The sequence below is a fragment of the Lampetra fluviatilis genome, chromosome 22 (genome assembly GCF_964198595.1).
Source record: "Lampetra fluviatilis chromosome 22, kcLamFluv1.1, whole genome shotgun sequence".
Lineage (NCBI taxonomy): Eukaryota > Metazoa > Chordata > Hyperoartia > Petromyzontiformes > Petromyzontidae > Lampetra > Lampetra fluviatilis.
The window spans coordinates 5,741,292-5,768,068 of NC_136296.1; the positions used below are offsets into that span (position 1 = coordinate 5,741,292).

The 26,777-nt window shown below is 43.1% G+C and overlaps 1 protein-coding gene across 10 annotated transcripts in view; it reads right to left on the minus strand.

Moving 5' to 3' along the window:
- LOC144938461 (regulating synaptic membrane exocytosis protein 2-like) overlaps window positions 1–26,777 on the minus strand; it is a 267,561-nt gene that overhangs the window by 167,832 nt on the left and 72,952 nt on the right. For 9 of the 10 annotated variants that reach the window (XM_078866297.1, XM_078866291.1, XM_078866295.1 and 6 more), the window contains exons 2-3: window positions 6,836–7,049; window positions 3,801–3,812 (exon numbers count right to left, since the gene is read on the minus strand). In XM_078866297.1, the coding sequence (XP_078722423.1) occupies window positions 3,801–3,812; window positions 6,836–7,049 (226 nt within the window). The remainder of the gene's footprint in view (window positions 1–3,800; window positions 3,813–6,835; window positions 7,050–26,777) is intronic. The other variant, XM_078866289.1, reaches the window with a different exon arrangement.

A 26,777-nucleotide genomic window follows, 5' to 3' on the forward strand; every position in this document is an offset into this window, starting at 1 on the left:
CTTACATGACAAATCATACTGGCTGTGTCGGGTGGTGGAGGGTTACGACACATTTATACGCGATCTAACCCAAAAACCTTTATGATGAAAGTGTTCATTTATCTCATTGTTGCCACACGTTGTTAAGTGGCTAACAACTAGAGTTGCTTGCTTTGCGCGTTAAAAAAAAATCGAATCGCTCAAAGCTTGTGCGGCACTCGGCCCTGCATGACACAATTGGGTCACGTGTGCAATGTGTTCAAAGGTGAAGAGAAGCCCTTAATTTCTAAGAGTGCCTTTCAGCACGCGATGTGGAAATGTGATGTTTCGGGTGTTCTTGGATTGCAACGTTCCTCGCAAGTGCGTTTGTTACTTTTTGGTGTTAACGTCAACCGCTGAGAATCTCATTGCAGGTTGCTCAGCATCTCACTCTCTACTTGTCCGCGTTCATGCCCCTCCTGCACTACGGCTCTTCTGTGTACTGATCGTAATGCATCATTCAACGCCGTTGAGTGGCCAGTAAATATCGAGTGATTGTCCCGAAACGTGCGGAGCGTTGGCGTAACAGGCAAATGAATTAAAGCCAGGAGGCTTGACCTTGAAAATATCAAACCTGAATTTTGATTGGCACCCTAATGAGACTGTTGATTGTTAATACTGCATAAAATATGCACTCACATGGCCTCGTCAATGCGACACCCCACTTGATAACAGGGGGCACGGCGCAGGAAGTAACTGCCTGAAACGTCTTGTTCAGTGCGCCTGCAGATGGAGTCTCAGATTTAACTTTTAGTTTTTAAAGGTCAGATGGTTAATAAACACTTAATCTCAGAGCGGAAGCCTTCGAACCACTATTCCGGGAATTGGCACGCCTCATCCATCTCATGAGACTGCGGTGGTGTGTTTAAAAAAAAAATGTGCTTGAAGGGAGCTCAGGGTTAACCAGATATCTTTAAGGGCAGCGCTTAAATGTAACTTCCTTGCCCCGAATAAGATCAACTGTCTCTAACAAGGAGGTGCGAACGTCTGCGACGTAAAGTCACTTGATACACGTGACGACGTGAGCGGCGTTCCAGAATTTTTGTTGAAAACTTACAGAGTGAGAAATGAAACCGCCTGCAAGTTGACCAAACGACATCTACAATAAATCCGACGCAAACTTAAGAGCCACGCCCATCATCGCGAGGATCGACATTCATGAACGTTTTCGTGACTGCAAGGATCCATACTCTTTGGTTTGTTCGGTAAAATCACGTAGGTAAAAAACTAAATTAAATACATTTAAATGAAAACAACTAAATGAAAACAAATCACGACGTTTCGAAGGCAACATCAGGTAGCTGCTTCAGCTACAGTCATTTTGCTGGAGCAGCCACCTGATGACGGAGGCTTGTGTTGCCTTTGAAACGTCGTGATTTGTTTTAATTTAGTTGTTTTCATTTTTTTTTTGTGACTTTATCCAAAAAACGTGACTTTATCGAAAAAACCAAAGAGTGTTCATGAACGTGTTTGAACGACCAGAAGCCAGCCACAGTGCGGCAAAACCGCAATGCTTGCGCGTAACATTGGACTGATGAGTTACATTGCATCTTCTAAGTTTTCAGTTGTAATGAACCAGAAGCCAGCCACAGTGCGGAAAACAGCGACACTTGCGCGAAACATTGGACCAATGAGTTGCACTGAACTTTGTGAATGTTTCGTTTTTATGGATCTCGTGACGATTTATTTTTGGGGGGTTTGTATGAATATCTACAAAAACGTAGCCAATTTTTTTTAAAACGATGCCATCAGTTTTCTTAGATTTGTGTGATATATAGATATAGATTATTGTTGATTGCTTTAAAGTATTGAGTAAAAAAACGTATACATATGTACACTACTCAGAGAGAAGCTGTCATTCTGCAATGGAAAATAAAAAAAACAGCTGTCATATCCATAATTTGATCACAATCCTGTAACTCGAGGCACTAATAGTAATCTGCTTTTTCCCGCAAAACATAAAATGGAAAGATAATATGTATTGTGAGGTTGTTTTTGTATATCATCCTGGATTCAAAGAATAATCTGGCGGAATAATTACATGAGTAGGAGCACAAATTGAAAATGTACATCAATTTTAAAATAACTAAACTAAAATTAAAAACTTACTTTTAGTTTTGTTTTGCCAGGTAAGTCCCACTGAGCTATATAGCTGTTTTTTTAGAAGCGACCTGGCCACAAATAATAGCTCAACGCAGTGGCTAGTCGTGTGGAAATGTATAGCAACCAAACACTCTCAATGCATGTTCATTCTAAATGTGAAGGGAAAAAGCGGAGGACCCAGAGGAAAATCGTCACGACTACGGGGAGAACGTGCAAACTCCACATATACACGTGTCAGGGTATGGATAACCCCACGACCTCCTGTATACCTGGCGATGCAGTTATCATCTCGACACCGTGGCGTTATTGTATCTCATTTTGAGCAGTTGATGTGGGTGGCTGTCACTGTATCACATTGACTTCCCATTGCAAATTGAATTCTGTATCTATAACCTGGACATTCCAGAGCAGACTAAACACCTATTCTTAATGTTCTTCACGCCAAGTGTGAAGCGTAGGAATTAAATATTATTCCAATAAACATTGCGTTTTTCAAGTCGCTTTTGAGAAATAACTATAGAACTCAGTGGGCCTCACCTGGTAAAATAAAAATGCAAACTCCAAATATACAGGCATCATGGTTGGGATCAAACCCACGACCTCCTGCATACCAGGTGAGGTAGTTAACATCTCAGATAAGCCCCTCCTCCCCTTAACTTGTATTTAAGAGCTTGACTCTTGGAATTTTGCCTCACTTGAGACAGTAAATCTAGCTGTGACGTCGTGATTTATTATTTTATTTCTATAATTTTTTAAATTCTATTATTTATTATTATTTTTTTACCTACGTGACTTTACCGAAAAACCTAAGAGTATCAATCCTTGCAGTCACGAAAGCTTCAAATCTAAAGTTAACATCTCGCCACCGTGGTACCCCAACCACGTCAGTCTTCTGTATTCGTTACTCCCATCTCTTTGGTGTCACTATCCATTATTATTATGATTATTATGCCTTATGAACTTCTTCCACCGTTTCAACTCAATGTGTATTTGTCGCAACGGTCCACAGCCACTAACAACAGAGTTATTGTTGTGGTGGAGATGATCTCAGCCAGCAGGCAGCCAGCATAGATATTTTGTTGTAGATTGGTAAGATATATTTACTAAATAATTTACCTGTACTAGAAACGAAATCTACCAAACACGACTGAGGAGTAATTTTTGAACGTGAGATGGTCACCGTTGATTTTTGATTGCCAGTTTTGCCTCTTAACTTAACACGTACAAGGCACATACGTTTACCCCCAGAGAGTTACATTCTTACACTTATCTTCTCTCTTTGATTGGGCAAGAAAGAGAGTAGGATTTACCGCAAACACGGCACATTAAACAATAACACAATGTGACACGAGCAAAATAAAAATACATAAACAAGTACACCAATGTACTTCTAGCAATGATCCAATTAAACGAAATAAGCCATTAGCCAATGAGCCATAAGCCAATGAAATACAATCATAAATAAATGCACGGGAAAATGACTTGACTAATACTGTAATAACAACACTTTTGACAAGCAATGAACATTTTAATTCAAAAAATTTGGCCGTTATTTTTGTGGTGCTTTAAGTAATCAGACATTCGGTAGATATTTATGTTTCCCATGGTGCAAATCATTGGCCCTATACGTGAACAGCGTGAAGAGAACAACGAGAGTAGGAAGAAGAGACAATGCCAACCACTTTATCCTCCTGTGTCCAAGCAGTAAGCGTCCAAGCAAAGCAGAAGAAAGGAGGAGGGGAGGAAGGGAGACAGAGAGGACCGGTGAAGTTCAGTTCAGCCACAGACATAACAACAACGCGGTCACAAGGCCAGAATCCGTTGCTCTTGTTGGCATCTGATACACGAGTATGATTAAACTAAACCAAACAACGTTTTTTTTATTTTACCAGGTAAAGCCCACTGAGCTATGTAGTTCTTTTTCAGAAGCGAGCTGGTCACAAATGTTAGCTCAACGCGTGGAAATTTATAGCAGCCAAATACTCCAAACGCGTGTTTCTAAAAGTGTGGGGGGGGGGGGGGGGCCGGAGGACCCGGAGGGAAAAAAAACACGGAGAGAACATGCAAACTCCAAGCATTAGGGTCGGGATCGAACCTACGACCTTCTGTGTACCAGGTGAGGGAGATAACATCTCCCCACTCCGGCACCATCTGTGCATGGCGAATTACACCACACTGACCCTTAACTGTTGGGGCCCAGCTTCAAGCCTAAAGATTTGTACAAATTGCAAAAACAGCATGAAAATAGTGCGCGACACCGCATTCATTTTATGTAAAATATAAATACACTTACACCTGAACGCACGAAATGGTGAATGTGTTGTGCGAGCGTCATTTAAAGAAATTTCATAGAAAACAATCAAACCAAAGTCACAATTTGTAATGACTTCATTCACGTAATCAAACAAAAAATATTGTACCCATGAAGAGGTGCTGTAGTTCAAAATGCGGAGCTACATTTTAACGCCAGTTGTTAATTTATTGGATAATACAGTTTATTACAATTGTACATTTACCTAGAACGGTTTCATAGTCACACGCCCTTTTATCTCCAAAGTTGCCATTGCATTTATGAGGTTTATATTTTCCATGTTGAAGGACAAACAAAGTTCCAGAAGAACACCCACACACATGGTAGGAATGCATGAAAATTCACCAGACAGATCAACGACAAAGATCCCCCTTGTAGCCTTAACAGACTGTTGGGGCAAGTGCTGTTAGCGAGCACCTATGAAGGCCAGCACGGCACACGGTGGGGGTGGGTGGCCACCACCACGCCCGGCTGCCTTTGTCTCCCTAGTGGCGATGTTTACACATCGCACCAGGCACTCATTTGACGTTGTCTCAATCTAAGTGAGGCCCAGGACCAGTTCAGATAATCGTCGCTGGTGTTAACCGTGAGTGGGAATCGAACCCGGGTCGCCGGGTTCGGACCGCAACCCTAACTGCTACACTACCAGATGGCTCACACACACACGCAATTGGTTGAAAACAATTGGAATTCGATACAATGTCTGCAAAGTAGCAGATAAATGTTTGTTGTAGCGTAATTTGGAAGCGTAAAATAAACTTACCTTTTGTTGGACGTGCTGAATAAATAAATAAAGCGCACCAAATGCACTGTGATGCAGCTATAGTTATTGTTTGCCTTCGCTTTCTATAAAGATACGTAAAGTCGAAAGCGAATTTGCGTAAAAAAATGATCATAGCCGCTCGACCTTCTTCTGCGTTAGTCAAAAAATCCAGGCACACATGAATAATGAGGGGGGGGAGGGCGCATGTGGAGTGACGTCATGTGCGTCGATTTCTTTATTAGCTTTACTTTCCATTAAAAAAGGTCAAAATGAAAGCTAATTTGCGTGAACAAATTTTCGGTTCCGCTCCACCTTCTTCATGCGGAGTGACGTCACTCGTTTATGATTATTAATGACGGGGGGGTGGGGTCCATGTGGAGGACCCCACCTGTTCAAGATTATTAATGAGGGGGGCTGGTCGACGTGGAGTGACGTCACGTGCGTTACACACAGACATTCTTGGCTCATTATATTAGTGATTTTTTTATTACTTTATTTCCTTAATGCTCGTAACTCAAACCGGGACACACTAATGCACAACATACCACGTGCCAACCCCCCAACTGGCAGTGAGTACGTGATTATGGATCAGCACGCAGTTCCATAACGATGACATGCTCAAGAAAACACAGCCATGGAGTGCAATTTGATGGAGGCATAAACAGAAATCACTCAACTTTAGTGTGCTTATTTAGCATGTTTAATTGCTTAGTGCTGGAGTATTAAGGGGGGGGGGGGGTGATTTAGCAAATACTAAAGGGGATTTTGGTCACGTTAAATGATACATGCTTTGGTGGAATACACGTGTATTACTTGAGAAGTTCTGTACGACATTTGGAACACTTGGAAATTAATCACCGCCTGCTAAATTTCGGGGCATAATTTGCACTTTAAAGTTCATGTGAACATAATTGGGAATACACAGTTGCTGGTTTCGTGGGGCAAAATCCAAAATCAGACAATTTCCTGCAAATACGTAATTTAAGTGAACTATAACCGTGCCTCCACAATTGCACTTTGTAAAACTTCCATCGTCGTCAATGGACTCGCACCTTCTTCGAAATAAAAAATACGATTGATCGGCTAGCATAATTATTTCAATATTCCCCTGCAAATATGCACTTCTTTTGATTTCAGATCATACCTTTTCTTTTGTTATAATAACACATGCTTGCCGGCAGTCAAATCACTGGGGTGATTATACCACCAAATGTTCCAATTATTTTCGCGATAAATTAGATGGTTTTCTGGTCACGTAGCTCACAGTTAACATCGTCTTCAACAAGGAGACAAATGTTTATGCCAAATAATATTTGTTGGCCAAATATGCCCCCGCGATTAGCACAGTTGGCTACGTACAGTGCACAAGAAGTTCAACATACAATGGAATGAAATATCTCACTGACCCTCCTATTCCAACCCCTAACCTCACTGCTGGAGTTTTTCTAGGGCCCATTTTATTATTATTATTCACTTTTGAGTTTTGGCTTTTTACAGCAGCCAAATAATCCACAGACTCATGGCTGGGGAGAAGAACAAATGTCGCAAAAGGAAAATCGGATCCCTGTTAAAAACAACACAAACAACAACAACGACAACAAGAAGCACGAAAACACAGACGGAGAAACAAAGGATGTTACTTTGTTGGAGCGGAGGGTGACCCTTCCTCCGCAGCGGGCGCAAAACTTCGTCTGGCAGTAAGAGCACAGGTGGCCACAGCCATCGGCGAACTTGGTCTTGAGGCAGATGCCGCAGGTGGGGGCGTCGTCTTTGGTGTCGGACGTCTGCTTGCGGGTCTCGTCGCCGATCTTCTTGATCTGCTCCTTGTAGCTCTCGAACTGCTGGTGCAGACGCCTGCAGGCAGATGGACGGACGGACAGAGAGACAGAGAGACAGAGAGAGACAGAGAGAGACAGAGAGAGACAGAGACAGACGGCGCGACGTTACCAGCCTGCGGGCTTTGTTCCGCCACAAGGCTCTGGGCCCTGTTGACGAGTCCTCGTTCTGCTGCGCTCGGTCCGGCTCGTACAATGCGCACCTCCAACGAGCACGGTTGGCTACGTACGGCGCGAAAGAAGTTCAACATACATGCATAGATCCATAGCAGATGTTTTTTGGATTAGATCACGTAAATATAAATGTGTCGTTAAACCCGTCACTACCCGATGCAGCAAACCCACGTTATTTTCTCTCCAATACACCGGTGTGCTGTAGTAGTAATACATTTGCATATTTTTCTCACGTGACAAACATTAATAATTCGCTGTGCGGGGTGGTGGCGGATTTAACGACACATTTATATTTACGCGATCTAACACAAAAAAAACTTTATTATGGATAATATTGGTTGCTAAATCCTACGTGTTATAGATACATAGATACAGCTAGCATGGGATTTAGATGAGAACAGATGCTTGCGTGCTCGTGTATTTATTACGGACCGCAATCTGCCAAGACGCCACGCAAGACGTGCTCTACAGCTTTCCCGTACTGCGCTGAACGAGGACCATTGTGGAACGCGTCGAGAACAATGCCTGCAATGCCTGGAAATCGAAGTGCAATTGTTTCACTGGCCGCATTGCGCCGATGAAACTTATTAAAGTTTCAACCGGTCCCGGATTGGCCTGCTTAATACATACGCTGTAAGAAACACTGCAGCGTCTCACTTTTGTGCTGGGCATCTCCACCATCAATTCAGGCGTGAATGGGTGCCTGGTGAGGTGTGTAAAGATCGTGGAGATGAAGGCACGCCGGTGTGCTTTTAACCACATGACCCTTTCATGTGTTTCTTCGGCCTCAATAGGCACTCACTAACAGCACTTTCCATGACAAACTACAAAGCTATACGTGCGATGTTTGTTTATTTGCGTGCGTGCGTATGTGCGTATCTATAAATACTAAGCAGTATATTACATCAGTGCTTCGTATTCATATATATATGGGAGAAATAAATAACAGCTTGGACAAAAGCTATTAACGATAAAAATGTCACGTACATGGGCTGGGCTGACAGCTGACAGTAAAGCAACAAAACACCAGCATGAAGGCGAGTGTCTCTGGGACGTGGGTTTAAAGTCCTTATGAAGCTGGGCCCGCTCCGTGTGTGACTTTAATTCATATTCGACGGCTCACGACGGCAAACCCCTCCATGGGAGAATGGAGCAACATCCGGCCTGGGCTTTGATCGTCACAGCATTCGCACACAGTAGTTTGCAACAAAATTACGGGTTCGCTTTTGATAAAAACAATAAACAAAAACGTATCAATTGGCCCCAGAGTGATTAAGACGCCCCGAGGAAAGTTGTGCAGGATTGTTGAAATGAACCTCGCCAAAATGGGCCGCATGTGTGATTAAAATCTACGACGGATAAATGCCTGCGGATGGTCTGAAACCAAAACGAGAGTATGCTTTACACAAAGGAAATGTCAAGCTACGATTAGAGATACATTTGTTCCTCTTAATTTTTATATTCACGCGAATGCAAAATCTCAAGAAACCGGACACGAGTATGCCAGGATTTTTGGGTAAGTTGGGAAATGCGACCTAAAAATAAAAACCCCAACAAAATACGTGAATGCTGATTATTTGGAACGATTTCAAAGAAAAACACAACGTTCTGACCAGAAACGTTGTTGAAACGTTGTTCCCGAAAAAACAAAATTAAATTAAAATAAAGTACAGCAATGAAGCACATAGCAATCGGAAACGTAGCCAGTTGAAACTACAGGGTTGAAATTCTTGTTTCACTGTTACCCACACTTTTACTGTGATATTTTTTAAAAATATTTTACTCATTCATTAAATTCAAGTGTTAATAAAATGCATCACGCATCAATTACATGTACACGTAATTTAAATATACAGAAGCATATTCTTTGGCTCTTTCGGTAAAGTCACGTAGATAGAGAAATAATAAAATTATTATTATTTTAAATCACGACGTTTCGGTCGCAACACATCTCTAGCCCCGCCCACTCCAAGCATATAACACATTCCTGCGGTGGAGCTGGTAGGAAAGTTGGGTTGCTCGGTCAATGGCCAGGGTCAATGGCGACGTGGTGTATTCCGCAAATATGCTCGACTTTGAGGGCAGCGTGAGTAGGTTAAACGTTGAGTTTTATAAGGGCACCACGGGGTGACCAGCCCCTCCCCACCCTCCACACCCAGCCCCTCCCCACCCTCCCCTCCCCACCCAGCCCCTCCCTCCCCACCCAGCCCCTCCCTGCAAGACGGACGGACACAATAATCCCCTGTGGGCTGGTAGAACCAGTGGGTTCCTACCAGTATAACCTGTGACTGCAGTGGGTTTACCTTTGGCTGCAGTAGCTCTCTCGCTGTATTTCTTCCTGCCTCAGCAGTCCGCCTGCTGTATATGTTCACCTGAGGATGATTGGTTGTATTGCGATCGAAACGTCGTGATTTTTATTTTTATTTATTATTTTGCTATCTACGTGACTTTACCGAAAAAACCAAAGAATATGAATTCCTGCAGTCGCGATTTTTACAGAAGTAATGTTGTGATGTATCAAAGCAGTGTTAAAAATCCAGAAACGTCTCCCGTTATATATACATATATATGTTTAAGGTCACAATGTTATTGATGATGAACGTGCGGAGTTGCTCTGCTGTCTATATTAGGGCTATCATCGAACAAAATTAGTCACGCTCTAAGTTGGGTTAAAGGGTGTCTACTTCTGATTTTAAAAAACAACAGGGTTACTCAGAATCACCACTCCCGAAATACAATTACCAAACGATTAAACGCAGCAACGCCGAAGACGGTTTACTCCGGACGCGACAGAGTCGCATCTGTTCGTAGGAGGTGAGCGATTATAGCCGTAGCGGGTGAAACAAAACTAAAAAGGTTTAGGGTTGAAAATACGCTCCGAGGCGATGAATGTGTGCGGCGCAGGGCTGCGTTGAGCCACGCGATCAATGCCCCGCGCGCTCAGCAACTGGGGAAACGAGTGCTAAAACCTCTCGTTAGCGTTCACTATTGTTAGACGTGTGCAAAAAAACCATATGGTGCTAAATTGTTACGAATACAAAATAAAATGTGTGGGTGTGTGTGTACAGTGTAGCGGTTACCGCGACGTGCTACGAACCCGGCGACCCGAGTTCGATTCCTGCTCATGAGCAATAACATTGGCGAATATTTTAACCAGTCCTGGGCCTCCCTTGGGTCGACTCAGCCTCAAATGAGTACCTGATGTGATAAAGACGGCTGGGTGTGGGTGCTGGCCACCCATCCCCTCGTTTGCCATGCCGGCCTTCATAGGTACTCGCTAAAAGCACTTGCCGCAATCGGCTGTTAAGACTATATGGGTGATATTTGTCTTTTGTGTGATTTTATATTTGTTAGAGGGCATTGTAATTCACTGACCATGAGCTAATTTCATTTATATACTGGACATAACTCCTCTTATCTGCTACCCTATTACATGTGACTTATATTGTCCGCAATAGCTATTTGGTCCTTGAAAATTCCTAAGTGGCCCTATTCTTTCAAATATTTTAGTTATTTTCCGCTACATCTTTCTGCACAGATAAAGGGAATGAACTTGTGGATTGCCCCGCAGGTAAATAGGATCTGGAATATCGCCCCCTCCACATAACCACTATTTGTTAATGGCTTTTGTGGTGAAATGAAACAATGATAATAATAATAATAGTTCAATTTGTAACGCGCGCAAATTTGCAGACGTAGTGGCCGCAACTCAGAGGCGCGGAGCCAAGCTCAGAGTCGCTCAAAAGCATGATTGTAGAGGTGAGTTTTTAAGTGTCTCTTGAAGGAGGCGATTGAGGTGATGCTGCGAATGTGCAGAGGGATATCGTTCCAGACTGTTGGGGCTGCCACCGAGAAGCGGCACATAGACGTGACCATCCTGGATCTTGGTATCAAGAGGAGGTCGTGAGTCGCGCTGCGCAGGCATCTGCCGTGTGCTGAGCTGCAAGTTGTCAATAATGAAGAAAGGTACGGCGGGCAGGCGGATATGAAGGCATTGTGGCAGAGGCAGGCGGTCTTGTATGTGACCCTACTGGCGATGGGTAGCCAGTTGAGAGCACGGAGACAAGCTAGTGAGTCGAGACGGGGATGAGTGTGGGCAATGACGACGCGTACTAGGTTATTTTGTAGTCTTTGAAGTTTCTTTAGGTTACCAGCGGAGGTCCGGACTAGGACGGAGTTACAATAGTCAAGGCGAGACCCAACTATGCAACATGCCAATGTGTTGGCAATTTCAGTAGAGATGAGAGGACGTATGTGTCTAAGAGCCTTCAGGTGAAAGTTACATGAGCTGATGAAATGGTTGGTTTAACGGTCGAAGGAAAAAGTTTAATCTAGGATGACACCGAGGTAGCTGAAGTGGTCGGTGAACTTGATGCTGTGACCGAAGATGTGTATGTGTGTGGGGAGTGCTGATGAGTTGAGACGTTGCTTGGTACCTAACATGATGGCCACTGACTTTTTCGGATTAAGGGCTAGGTTGTGTGCAGTGAACCATTGTTGCACGGCGGTGGTACATTCCGAGAGCCTCTCGAATCCAGATGCATTGCTAGAATCGATGGCGGTGAATAGAATCGTGTCATCCGCGTATGATGATCAGTATAATGTATTAGAAATGGCAAAGTTGTTTTAAAATAAAAAAATATATATATAAACTATTATTTAATTAATGGATACATCGCTCTCTCTCTGTGTGTGCCAAGTTCTTTCTCAAAGATGTCGGCTTTCATGGCTTTCCGTCCATTTAGATCTATCCATGATATTTACTCAATAACTTACATTAGATGCTCCTCCCAGTTGCATCAAATTGTTCAAATTGCATAAACAACTCGATTCCCCGCCTTCCCCAGCTCCCTTGTACCCATAATTTTCCCAGTCGAAAACAATTAATATTCAGAATCTTGTCTTTCTCATTACATACCCAAGACATTTTGCTTGTGGGTCTGTAATCATTATTTTCATGATTGCATCTTCTTTTTGTGCCTGATAAATAAATGCGTACAATGCATGAACTTCATCTGTGATCAGGTAAGAGCTCATTGAGACCAGAAGCATATTTTTTCAAGAGAGATCTGGGTCGAATGCATTCTTACTAATGCATTGGAACTACCAACACGTTCTGATTCTGCAAATTGAAATAGTGTATACTGCAGTACACGGCTAAAAAAAGATAAAAATAAGTTGAGGAGGAACAGGGTACAATCAAAAGTATTAACATCTTCTATAACACTTTAAGCTGTATAAATCACCCTCGGCAATATCATGGTTCTTACAGACTATAGAAAATGCTATTTTACAAGTGCTGAACCTCTGCTGAAATTTTTTTTTTTATCGTAATTAACGTTGTATTAACGCTCACATATCCTAATGGGAATTCATAACTTGCAAAAAATGTAGTTTCCCCTTACCCTAATCATTTATTTTGATTATCAGATACCCACTTGACGGAAAACAATGTTTCAAGCGTTCCCGCAACATTGAGGGCACTTGAAAGGCTGCATTGAATGCCCCGTCAATCTTGCCTTGCAGACAAACGCTCACTTAGTTCACACCCCGACGAACATGAGATGTGCATTAAACTTCTTCTTGGTTCTTTCGGTAAAGTCACGTAGAAGGGAAGTAATGAAATAATAAAAATAAAAGATAATAAAATAATTCTCAAGACGTTTCGGCCACAACGCAAGCAGCCGTCCTCAGGTGAAATGAAACAGCACACGTGCTGTTTCATTCAGACGCTGTCGCCTCGACAGACCTGGTTTCACCTGAGGACGGTTGCTTGCGTTGTGGCCGAAACGTCGTGAGAATTATTTTATTATGTTTTATTTTTATTATTTTATTACTTCCCTTCTACGTGACTTTACCGAAAGAACCAAGAAGATGAATCCCTGCAGTCACGAAAGCTTTAAATCGAAAAAAATGTTTTATGCATGTAACTTGCTTAACCATTAACAACTGTCGCAACAAAAAAACTAAACACATTCAACAATAGCATTGTGGTATTGAAAGAGAATATATATTTTAAAAAACTGCTGTGACCTTTTGGGTACATGTATGCTATGAACATGGCCTGCTATTAAGAAGAGCGATTGCCCAAAACGTTGCCTATTACATATTGTTTTGTTTTCTTGTAAGAGAAGTGTCATTGCCGAATGTGTCGATGTTGGTGTTATTCGTGCTTGTGCACCACAGCCAACGCAGCAGCAGCATCATCATCATCGAAACAATTAATAACTGTAGACCTGCAAATCCTCAAGGCCAGTAGCGTAGTTTAATTACTTAACTATTGGCTTTTCCAGACAAATATTAGACGTAATTACAACTCTTGAGGGAAAAGCACAGCTGTACGAATGGTCAAATGTTTTGAGGCGTGTCCATTTGTCAAAAAAGTTGCATTCGTGCTGCATTTGCTGAACGCATAAATAACGTCACCTGATGATGCTGGTTGTAATGACTGGCGAAACGTTGTTCTCAGATTGTAAATGTTGTGGATTTTCTCTCCAACGCACCGGTGTGCTGTACTCGTAACGAATTGGCACGTTCTGTTTACGTGACAACCCTTACTAGTTGGCTGTGTCGGGTGGTGGCGGGTTTAACGACACATTTATATATTTACGCGATCTAACCTAAAAAAAACCTGTATTAGGTATTTACATTTGACACACATTTCGATGTTCAACGATCATTTACCTGGCTGTGCTTCTCACAGTGAAGGGAGGGAAAGCCGGAAAACGCAACGGTGTTGTTACACACTAACCTCTCGACATACCACCAATGCAGTGCTCTGTAACTTTCCATTTTTGTTGTTGCAAAGTGTAGTATTTGATGTCTCGAGTAGGGTCGTTAAAATGGGTTTCGTTTTTTGCAATACCAGTAACTTGCATGAATCGGTTTCATGATTTTTTAAAAAAGAAATTGCATTAGATCGCGTAAATGGAAATGTGACGTAAACCCACCTCGACCCGACACAGCCAATGAGTGAGGTTCGTCACGTGAGTAAACGTGCCTCTCAGTTACTACATCAGCACACAACCGGTGTGTTGGAGAGTAAACCCACGACTTTTACAATTTGAGTTAACGACGGTGATTACAACAACAACGTGCTTCATCAATTCTGGCAATATACAGGCGTCAGGGTCGGGATCGAACCCACACCCTGCTGTTTGCCAGGCGAGGTAGTTAACATCTCGTTATCGCGGCGCCTATAGACCAACAACAATAACAGTTGGTGTATTGGCAGGTTGCGTGTGGTGGGTTAAAGTGTGGGTACCTCTTCCAACACGTCTGGTCAGTGTGGAAGAGGAGACCAAATACACTCTAGAGCTTCCTCTAGTGGTGTTCCTTCTGCCAGCAGTGGTGTAGGGAAGTAATTTCAGGGCTGCAACCTTTACCTTATAGTCTAACCCATCAATCACTACCCCATGAATCTATTCTGGTCCACTTGGGACCCATAATGAGCATTCGATGTCACTCTTAAATAACACATCTCATATTTCCTTTTCAATGGCATAATGAAAATAACACAGCATTTATTATTATTATGTATTGATGTGATAAACAAAGACTGCTTGAGCATATACACATTTAATATAAATGTTGTGCCATTAGTCGATTGACCAACCGGCAGGTTGTGAGTTTAAATCATAGTTGGGGGTTGACTAAGCCCATCATCCCTCTGTGGTTGATCAAAATAATTACCAAGTTGTGGAAACAATTAACAGCAATTGTGAATATATTATGTAAATACTTGCCCCTTGCAAATAGGAATGACAAATTCCGACCGCTGGCTCAAGACTGTAAACGGGCGAGAAGGACCAATACCTTGATGCTCATTTGAGCAAGGAAATCACTGTGACTTATCACACCTACGCAGAGAAACGCTGCACCACAGGCTCACGAGCACACACACACACTCTCACACACACACTCACACACACACACTCTTTCCCCCGGGGGGTATGTGCTACTTTCTGATGGGCATGCTATTTCGAGGCGCTACGTTTTATCACGCAGGCTGCGTGAAGTGGCAATTATAACGAGCAAGTGCTCTGCGTGAACAACGATGCCCATTGTTTTAATTAGGCTCATGAAAGGCAATCGCTTCAAAAGCTACCGGATCAGTGGATTTTGTTTTTTTTCTACGGGCAAATCTAAAGGGTGGAATGTATGTATGTAGAACTTATTTCGCACCGTACATAGAAAACCGCGCTAATCGGAGGCACGGGGGAAGGACAACAAACCTAAACACAAAAAGCTGCTCGAGAGAAATGAGTTGTCAACTGAGATTTAAAAGTGCGTGGCTCATGCGGGCCCTTACACCCATCCTTCAGCCACCCACCCATTGGATGACTCAGCTGGGTTGGGATCGTCTCACGCGAACGGCGTCGTTGGAGTGGACAAAGCTACGCGAGGCGCGCTGTGACGGGCTCGCGCTTTGTTTTCAATTCAACAAAACGGTCACCGCTCCCAGCGGCCTCCTAATATGGGACGGGAGAGCGTTCCAGGCGGCCGCGGAAGCGCATCTGAAAAGCGCGCGGCACAGCGACCGTCCTTTGCTCAGTGGCGAGTCATAAGCAGCCGGCGCTGCGAGGATGACCGGAGTTCCCGTGACGATTTACGCTCCTCGATGTGAATGGGCAAGGTGCAGCAAGCCTCGCTGCTGTCGTTGAACACGACAATCCGTGGCCCAACGTTCCGTATTTACTGCGATGCACCCTGCTTAGCTTAAGAGATCTGACGAGATCGGTTGCATTCTGGGTCATTTTGTCACATGCCATTTCCCCCCTTACCAATACGTCTATGCGGTAGGCATTTGACAGTATGGAGAAATAACATGTATTACTAAGGTTCTCAATCCACATATAGAATTGTGTGTGTGTGTGTGTGAACCCCAATTATATGTATCGTAAATGGTGTGCTCAAGCTAAATTTAGGCTCATGGGGTGAGCACAACCATACAAATACTAGACACTGATGGCGTAATGTTAACTACCTCGCCTGGTATATAGAAGGTTGTGGGTTCAATCCCGATCTGACGCCTGGATATTGGAGTTTGTATGTTCTCCCCGTCGTCGCGTGCATTTTTCTTCAGGTCCTCCGGTTTTTCCCTCCACTTTGAGAAGCAAGTGTTTAGAGGATTGGCTGCTCAAAATTTTCACCTGATAAGCCACTTTGTTGAGCTATCAATTGTGGCCAGACTGCTTCTAAAAAAGAGTGCTACATAGCTCAGTGGAACTTACCTTGTAAAATGAAAATGAACGTTTATCATTTAGTTTTGACAATGGGACTGATTCTTGGAGCAGATTGTGACCACAGATTCTGACAATTCAGCAAGGCAGATGCTGCACTGTTACATGCCTTGCAACAACTACGGTGACAACTACAACCAGCCCAGTGGTTCAGCGGCAGAGAGTGAGTGGCTCACAATCAGAAGGAGTTGACTTTAACCCATCATTCCTTTGAGGTGAATAGAATGAGTACCAATTTGTGGGGAAGTCAACAGTTGTTGTCTTATGGATCGACTGACTCTGGCCATAAGAATGTGGAATTTCCACCATTGGCTCAGGGCTGCAATAAACAGGAGGGGAGCACGGTTTCAATGGTCATTTGAGCAGACAATCACTTTAACATTAAAGAACACGTTTCCCTGTAAGCAGGCACATCTGTGTCTGTGACGCGGGCATCGTTGTGGAAAATGTAGAACGCATTACGGTGGCCACCGTCAATGTTGCTCGAAAGCTTCGAGGGAAGGTAATGCAATTCTAAGGTGCTCTGAAAGAAGACCCATTGCCTGAAATTTACATTCTCTCTCCCCACCTCCCCGGCCGCTTATTTGAAGGCCACTGTTATTATTGATGAACGTGTTGAGTTGTTTTGTGAATTGTGCTTGTGCACCACTGCTAACACAACAGCAGCAGCACCGAATCACGTGTTTAATTATCGTGACCGGCCGTGCCCACTGTCATGAAGTGAACAACGTAGCTCAAGTGTGCCTTTGACGGCAATGAAACCAGTTTATTTGTTTGTTCATGGAGCCAGTACCTCCCTGAGTTAGAGCCCTTTGGTGGGAGACCTGGGTTAGAGGGCAAAATGCAAGAATAAAAGGGAATTTCACGACATTGAAAATGAAATGTCGTCAATAAAACTCTTAAGCTATTTCAGTAGTTATTTTACAAGCACTGCATATAAGGAGCAGGCGAACGAGTCCAGATTATTTGATTGGAGCAAAAAATATTGTTAGATAACATTTTTGGGTAATATCGTGAGATAATGTACCATTTACATATTGCTTTGCGATGTACCACTTTCCAAAACGCAATGGGGTTTATTTAACAGCCACCACCGGCGCTGCATTATGTGATTTATGAGATATTTTCACAGTAGCCTTCCCATTATAACCATCTGTAATTGGATGGAATACGCTGTCACATTCACCTACAGTTTATTTAAAATATAAATGTATTCGCCACATCCAAATATGCATTCAATTTATAACAAAAAAACTAAATTGCATATATGGTTTAATTCTGTTCATGTGTAGGATATGTTTTTGAAGGGTTGTATATATGTTAAACCATTCTTAAAAACATTTTAAAATCAGTTATTGGAATGAATGTCACTTTTTAAAAATATATCTTTAATACTTGACCTAGAGACCTTATTCAAGTAATTTTAATCCAAGTAAAACCTTTAGAGTAGGTGAAAACATTTACACAGCAGTTGAGGTAATAGCGATATTTAAAATAATTTGCACTCAACATTTCCAATGAATTTATATCTTGCTTGTCATCGAACTCAAGATGCCAGATTATTCAAGGTTCGGGGAGCACGGTGGCTGAAGGGACATTCTCTGAATCTTCATTCATACGAAGGCTTTCATGACCAATATTATGATTCATAAATTAGTTTCGTTTCGATTAGATCACCGTGATGCGTAATGAAAGCTGGACTTTAGTTTGGCAACTGATGATGCTGGGTGCAATCTCCAGCGAAACTTCGGAAAGAAAAATCGTAAAAAATTGTTGCTCACTTCTCAAAAGATTTCTCGGGATTTCTGAAAAAACTGATTTGCGAATGTGATGACTCGATTTGATTGGTACTCTTTGGTTTTTTCGGTAAAAGTCACGTACTGTAGGTGAAAAAATAAAAAATAAAAAATCACGACGTTTCGGGCGCAACACAAGCGTCCTTTTTCAAGATTTTAAGTTTTCGTCACTGCAAGGATTCATACTTTTTGGTTTTTTCGGTAAAGTCGCGTGTTGCGCCTGAAACGTCGTGATTTAATTTATTTAAGTTTTTTACCTACGTGACTTTACCGAAAGAACCAAAGAGTATAAATCCTTGCAGTCACTAAAACTTCAAATCTAGGATTGATTTGAGTGGCTCTGTCGGGTGGCGGAAGGTTATAGTTCAAACTATTTTTGTTACACGATACCCAAAATAAAATAATCATGAATCATCCTCTGAATCCGCCAATAATTCTCAGCACTCAACAAAGTGACGTTGAGGCACGGATTTCAATTTGGCATAAGCAATGGCACTAATAATGGACGTGATAATTACAATTATAATTGAATAAGCCGTAGGCCATCCAAGTAGGGATGGAGGTGTTGTCATGAGCTGTTAGTTTGATGGTCACAATCAAGGGGTGCTGCTGTGACGCGATGGTAACTCCCTTGCCTGGTACGCAGGAGGTTGTAGGTTCGATCCCAACCCTGACGTAGGTATATTTGGAATTTGCATGTTCTCCCCATGGTCGCGTGGACTTTTCTCCGGGTCCTCTGGTTTTTTCCCTCCACATTTAAAAACGTGCGTTGCTAAAAATTCCCACACGACTCGCCACTTCGTTGAGCTATAATTTGTGGCCAGGTCGCTTCTAAAAAAATTGTGGCCTGGTCGCTTCTAAAAAAGAGTCATAGGGCTCAGTGGGCCTTACCCGGTAAAATAAAAAGTTTAGCTTAATTTAATTATCCATTGCTGCAATAACAAGTCTCATCCCAAAAATTGTAAGAGTAACAAGGTAAAGGTGCAACCCTACAACTGCCTACTCGTGCCACTGCTGGCTGAAGGGCCTCCACTCGCGACAGCACTCTTAAGGGTGCACTGGAGAGCCCCTGTAGACGGACTTTGGCCTACTCTTCCACGCTGGCCAGACAGACAGCTTGGAAGAGGTTGGAGTACCGACACTTTGCCCCACTACACAGAACGTGCCGATCGGCTAATCGTGGTGAATCCATTCATATTTGTGGCGTGGGAGGGGTAACAAACAAAACTTGCCTATTGTTTCAACTGCCACAGGAGAGATTTTTTTTTATAAAGGCTTCCTCACGCCATCTCAGTCACGGGGTTTTTGAGCATACTTCACCATGCTGGTCACTGGTGGTGGTGGCGGGGTGGGGGAATGAGTGGATCAAACTTAGGTCACCGGCTTCACAGCATAACGCTCTAACCACGCGTAGCCAACGCCCCTTAAAAAATAACATATCTGAGCCGAATCTTAAAATATACAGCGAGCCAACACGAGACCAGCACCCCCATGGAAATATATACACGGGAACGGGCATGAAATTGCTTTTCCACGCTCGTTTTTAGCTGTCGTGGTGCGGGGGTCTGCGCTGGCCTCGGTATGAACGCGTCTTCGGGGGGTGTGTGTACACGTGGCGGGTCCATTAGGACGCACGCGGCAGGGTCACTGCTATTTCAGGGGCTCTTCTCACCGCACCTCCCTCGAGGATTTTTTTGTTCCTTTCTTTGGCGTCACCGCCAAATCCACCGGATGGCTTTGAAGTGGCTTTTTTGTTTCGTTGCGTGCAAGAATGGTCGACGACGCTTCGATTGTACGGCCGGTCTTCCTTGTGGATAACGCGGCGGCTAAGAAGCTATATTTGTATAATCGGGTGCGACAAATGGCTCTAATTAAGGGAACACCTGTGAGCTCCATGGCCCAGGGCCCTCTGCGGTGTACACGACAATCGTCGTTCCCAGGGGACGTTTCAGCATTTGTTTGTGTTGTCCATTTTCTGCCCAGCTGCATTTCAATTCTGCCATCAATCGTTAGGGGCGCCACGGGAAAGTGACGTTAACTTCCTCGCCTGGAATGCAAGAGGTCGTGGGTTCGATCCCGACCCTGATGCCTGTATATTTAGAGTTTGCATCTCTCTCTCCCCGTGGTCACGTGGAATTTTCTCCGGTCCTTCGGTTTTCCCCACAACAGTTAGAATCAACGTGTGTTTAGAGCATTTGGCTGCTGCAAATGTCCAGATGATAAGCCATCACTTCGTTCAGCTGTCGTTTGTGGCCAGGTCACTTCTGCTGAAGGGCTTACATAGCTGGCAGATGCAAATACTGCAGAACTACTTCAGATATCCTGTCAAGGCGGATTTGAAAGTGCAGCATCCCTTAATGTGTATAAGCGGTGATTTGAAGGGATCTCAGAAGAACTAGTTGCGTGATATTTTCTTCCTCAGGAAGATCGCTGACATGGGGGGATGTTCTGCAAGAGTCGTGAATTGATACATCACCTCCTAACAAGGCTGCTGTGACAATTGGAATAAAACTGGAAAAAAACCCAAAATATGTTGAAACCGGACCAAGGGTTTTTTGGGTGACCCTGAGGAGAAGGAAGCTTCTACCACTGACCTCTGAGCTTCAAAGTTATCATTCTGTGCAAAATAATAATAAAAAATAAGGTTCACACTTTTTAGCCTCAGTCCAAAATCGCTATTAACACTTTACGCAGTCATACAAAACACCGATAATTCAAATTCACGCCGTGCGATTAAAAATATTATTAATTTCAGTTTTAAACGTTATTTTAGGTACGTACAGTACCATTATTAATAACTGAAAGTCTATCCTTAGAGTTAGGAACAGCAAACACCGCTTTATTTGCTCTGCAATGGTGGGAAGGGTTTTTATTTTTGCACAAGATTGTTTAAGAGAGGTAAGAGAGACTCTGTTTTGTGAAATTGTCGGTCGATACGCCTCGATGTGCTGCTATAAAAAGGTCGGCAGCGTACATTCGTTCGGACATCGTACGCTCCCTGTATCATGTTTGCATGTATTTGATATTTTTTGACTAATGCATTTCGTCGAAATAAGATATTGTTGAGAACGTTCTCGTGTTTTTTTTTCTTTGCGCAGCCGTAGAGGGCAAAACAAATGTACGTTCAACCTCCGCGGAACACAATTAATCCCTTCCCTTTGCTTTGTTTGCGTTTGCTTGTGCATCGTGTGCATATGCGGCTGTCACGCGACGCAGTATCTGCTTTGTAAAGTTTTAGATGCCAAGCGGAGCCAGGCTCTTGTATAATACCTGGGCATGTGACCGTTCATTGACTTGTTGCTCGATAATACTGGTTCCTATGCGCATGACAACGTGCGTAATATTGTTGACGTAATGATCGATTATAGTATTTTCAATTCGTATGGTATATGTTGCGGAGCTGAGGTGCAGTGGTTTCACACACTGCACCCTGTATCCATTGACCTCAGTTGAAGTCTCGGCGATGGCTAACGTGGAAGCAAAGAGGAACATGGCTAACGTAAATGTTACTTATTTTTACAACTATATCAACTGCATGATATGATGCTGGTTGTAACTTGTGAACCGTCGTGCCCAACTGTTAAACGGTGTGGATTGCTCCCCAACATACCGGTGTGCTGAAGCGGCAATAAATTGGCACATTTCTTCACGTGGCAACCTCATTAAATGGGCCGTGTCAGGTGGAGGAGGGTCTACGGCACACATTTTACTCGCGCAATATTACCCAAAAATACATTCTGAATCGTAGCTGTTACCCATTGTGTCTCCTCCCTTTACCAACCCCTGCGCCAACCTGCATCTACTAGTATGGTGAAGTATGGTCAAACAACCTTCGTGACTCTTAAGGCGAGCGGGGCGACTTTCATCCAGCAATGTATTAACAAAGTGCCATAAATAATTAGTTTTCTTTTTCGATTTAAAGCTTTCATGACTGCAGGGATTCATATTCTTGGTTCTTTCGGTAAAGTCACGTAGAAGGGAATTATTTATTATTTGATAATAATAATAATAATTATTATTTTATTATTTTATAATAATTATTATTTTATTATTTCCCTTCTACGTGACTTTACCGAAAGAACCAATAATATAATTAGTTTTCTTATTTTATACATTGTATTGTGATTGGTTCACGTGATCCCCGTAGCCACTAAATGCACTAAATTCACACCAATATTTTAACTCTGAATTATAACAGTTAATTGAATCATGGTGGGGTGGGAATCATTCCGTACCAAGTGACTGCATAGGAAATAACCCAGTTGCTGTGCTAGATAATGATGGTCGCTCTTCGTGATGAATACATTTCCCATTTATAACGAGATTCAAAAGAGTTCCTGGACATCGAAGTTCTCTCCGTGTCACACTTCTGGAATCGGTGTGCAGGTCAACAAAATAGTTGGCCTGAATAAATCCCCCCATGGCTGGAGAATTCATTAAAAAAGTACAACTTTGTCATGTACAGGCAAGACGTGACCTGGAAACGAGTTAGAATTCGTCTCAGCAGCATGAATATTTTAACAAATAACGTATCAGACACGGCCAATTATAGGTTGCACGACTGACAACCTCACCGCACTGAACTCTGCACGTAGAACATTTTTTTTCACATTAGGAAATAAATAGAGGCTTGCTGTTTGAAGTTGTCTGCCCCCAAGGCTCTAGAAACACGATCTCATGGGTGCTGACTCAGCGACTTCACGTGAGTTTCAAAACAACTAGCCACTGAACCACGAAACACTCATATCCAACAACAACAACACAACTTTTTAAGGTTGTTCAGAGGTGAATTAATGTACACACGTACCTTTAGGCAGCACAGGCAGTCAACGATCTGCAGCGGTCGAATTTGGTTGGGCAAAGTGTGTGACCTACCCCTTCACGCTGGCCAGACATCTTGGTAGAGGTGTGAGCATCCACACTTTTCTAGATTTGAAGTTTTCGTGACTGCAAGGATCCGTACTCTTTGGTTCTTTCGGTAAAGTCACGTGGATGAAAAATAAAAATAATAAAATGAAACGTCGTGATTTAATGTAGTTATTCTCATTTTATTATTTATATTTTTCACCTACGTGACTTTACCGAAAGAACCAAAGAGTATGGATCCTTGCAGTCACGAAAACTTCAAATCTAGAAAAGTGTGGGTGCTCACACCTCTGCCAAGATGTCTGGCCAGTGTGAAGGGGTAGGTCAAATAGTGTCCAGGGAGACTCTCTAGAGCTCCCTCTCGTGGAGGCTCTCCCTACAGCAGTGGCGTGAGCAACAATTGCAGGGTTGCACTTTGACCTTTAGGCCAGTGTTCTTCACACATTTTCAGAGGCGGGGGGGAGGGGGGTGTCACTTTCGCCGATAAGACATCATCAGTGTGAGTGCCGACACACCATTTGAAACTGTTGGGGTTTTACAACACGATGATGATGGGGGGGGGGGGGGTGTTTGCACATTTGTGTATTGTCGGGGGCCGCACGTCAGGGGCTGCACTAAAGGCCCACCGGGGTCGCCAGTGGCCCACGGGCCTTGCAATGAAGAACACTGCTTTAGGCAGTCAAACATCACTATATTTCAGCTCTATACTGACATCACTCATCAACCCTCACTGCATTCTCAACGCTTGTTGTGAGACCTCACCGATTCATGAATTTCAATTAGATCATTACATTCTTTCTCATCCACAGCAGATCTAAGGTCCTCCCAAAACATCATTGCACATTCTCTAGGTCATCTTAAACAGAAGCCACACACACCTGGGCCTGCCTTTTTTCTGGCCTTTATCTCTGCATCACTGCTTTGTGCTATTTGCCATCTATTTAACCCACATGTACATAATTACTTACCATTACCACCTACTTCTAGATTATTCTACAAATACAATATTCTCCAATTGTATACGATGCTCCCTGGAAAGTGACATGCACCTCAAACGTGTGCCAAGTGGTCAATTAAGTTATACAAATCTGGTCACTGACAGACGCACACGCCGACCAGATTATAAGACACAGAGAAAATGTATTTATCTGATAATCCAGAGAATATGGTATATATATAATACGTAGGAATAGTAATACCCTTTATTTACTCTGGAAAGCCTCACTCTATCACCCCATGTGGGGGAACGGCCTGCAAAAGGTGATGTCACAGAAGGTGATGTCACATTATGTCATGTCACAGAACCACTTCTGAGCTATATTCAAGTGACCTCTTATGCACACAAGGAATGTTGCACTTGCACTGATATAATGAAGTTTACCGCATCGCAGTCAAACCGCTATTTTGTATTCTTGGCAGGAATTTTAGATGAATTGAAGTCAGTGATAATCCAACATTTTTTTAGTAACCAGGCTGAAACCATAAACTCACTTTACATCAGATCCCGGTTTAATCACAGGTGGCTACGAGGAATGAGTGGATTCCAGCTCAGTGCCCCGATCTATGAATCAAACGGACACCACCCGTACCTTCGATTAGCACGGTTGGCTACGTACGGTGCGAAAGAAGTTTTTCTCTAGTTTAGCCAAACAATAACGCCTCCTTCACGAAAATAAACAAAACAAATAAGGGCCACAAGATAAAAAAAACATAGAAATATGAATGTAAAAAAATACAATTTAAGAAAGCTAAATAACAATATTAATTAAAGTCAGGTGACCAATAAGCAATTACAATTGACAAGATGCAAAGAAAACACTAAATAGGTTGGACAATAATAATAACTCATTCTGTTGTGGTCAGCAAAGTATATGTTCATATATTTATTTCAGTTAAAATATATGTTCATCTATTTCTTTCAGTTAGACTTTATTCGTACGTCGTTTGTTTTGGAGACCGGCAAGCCCATAGGCAAGGCGAGCAACAATTCGTGCGAGTGCTAAAACCGGGACACGTGGCAATCTGGCGAGCTGCCTCCTACCGCCGGCCTCGCCCACTTTCACATAACCACGCCCACCCAGAACACTAGCCCCACCCACTGCTGATAGGCGCCATCCCCTCGTCTGTCACCATCCCACGACTCAGGTGGGCTCCGGGGCCCTTTGCCTGTGTAATGACTTTTGGATGACACGAACTGTAGAGGGTTTTTTTGATTTTGATTAGGGCACTTCATGCAGATAACTTTGGCCCAGGGATGACACGCAGCTAGCGACGACGCGAAGACAGCGAAGACGCGAAGACAGCGATGACCCCGATCCCACGGCAGCCCCGAACCCTGCTCCTCGCCTCCTTTTATCCCCGGTGTGGCCCTCACTCCACCCCTGGCCACGCCCCCTTTCTCGAACTCTCTGGCCCGTTCCCGAACTTTCCTGGCGATTCCCCCTTGTGACAGCTCGCCCTCCATTATATTTATCAACACCTGTAATTTCCGCTCGTGATCGCTAGTCCACGCACTGTCTTTGCACCCACACTGTCTCCACACACGCGCTGTATCTACACCTGCATCATGATTCCAACGTGAGGCCAGAACATTAAAAAAGCAAGCAGGAAAAATTTCTAGATTTTCACAAGCTCCTGGGGTCCACCGGGACAGCCTTTATGACATTTGGTAGCCTTCAAAACAATGCACGCATCTGCCAGACTCATACCTGTCAACCCCTTATCAGTGCCCACCTTATTACAGACCAATTCAGATCTTATTGGTCACCCCGTGCCCTTATAAATCTCAAAGTTCATCCTACAAAGTTCCATCACAAGGGGGGAAACACAAACAATTAGACAAATAAAAATGTTGCCCGTATTGAATCGGCTGTACGCCGTATGGACCTGAAAACTCAATTTCCCTGCACAAGTATACGGGGTAAACCGTATGGGTTGACAGGTATTTAAACTCTACGTTATGGAAGATAACGCCCATTCGGCTTGACCCAGTTGCAACCTCCCTAGGGATCAGTATGAGAAACAGCGGAGAATAACTAACCCCATCTTTCTCGGGGAAAACGAACGAGACAGTTATCGGCGGCTGCTTGGAGACATTTGTGTAACGATCCCATGACACGTTTGTCAAAACTAGGTCATTGTGTGCAGGGGTCACCCCAAATTAACATCTGTCGATGAATATTACATCTTGCAGAAATACCATGCACGTTTTTTTTTTTACATTGACAATACCATGATGATTGATCATACATTGCTGATCGTTGTAGTGCAAGATTAGCAATTAAAACATATTCTTTGGTCTTTCGGTAAAGTCACCTATATACTTGACTTTACAGAAAGACCCAAATAATATGAATTCCTGCAGTCACGAAAGCTTTACGTCAAAATTCAATTAAAACATGTTTACCGCATCCATAATCACGCACATAACAGAAACATATCCTCAAATTAACGAACCAATCCAATGTTAACCTGTCATTTTCGGTGCCGTATTAATGAACCTGATAAAACGCAGTGCAGTTATGATCTTATTGGATACTACGCTATACTCAAGAACAGAGTAATAAGTGTCAATCTCTTAATATGGTCAACGAGACATGTGATGCATAGTATTTCTCCGGATTATGAAATGCGTTTTAATCTCCATATATTCTTCAGTTTAAATTCCGA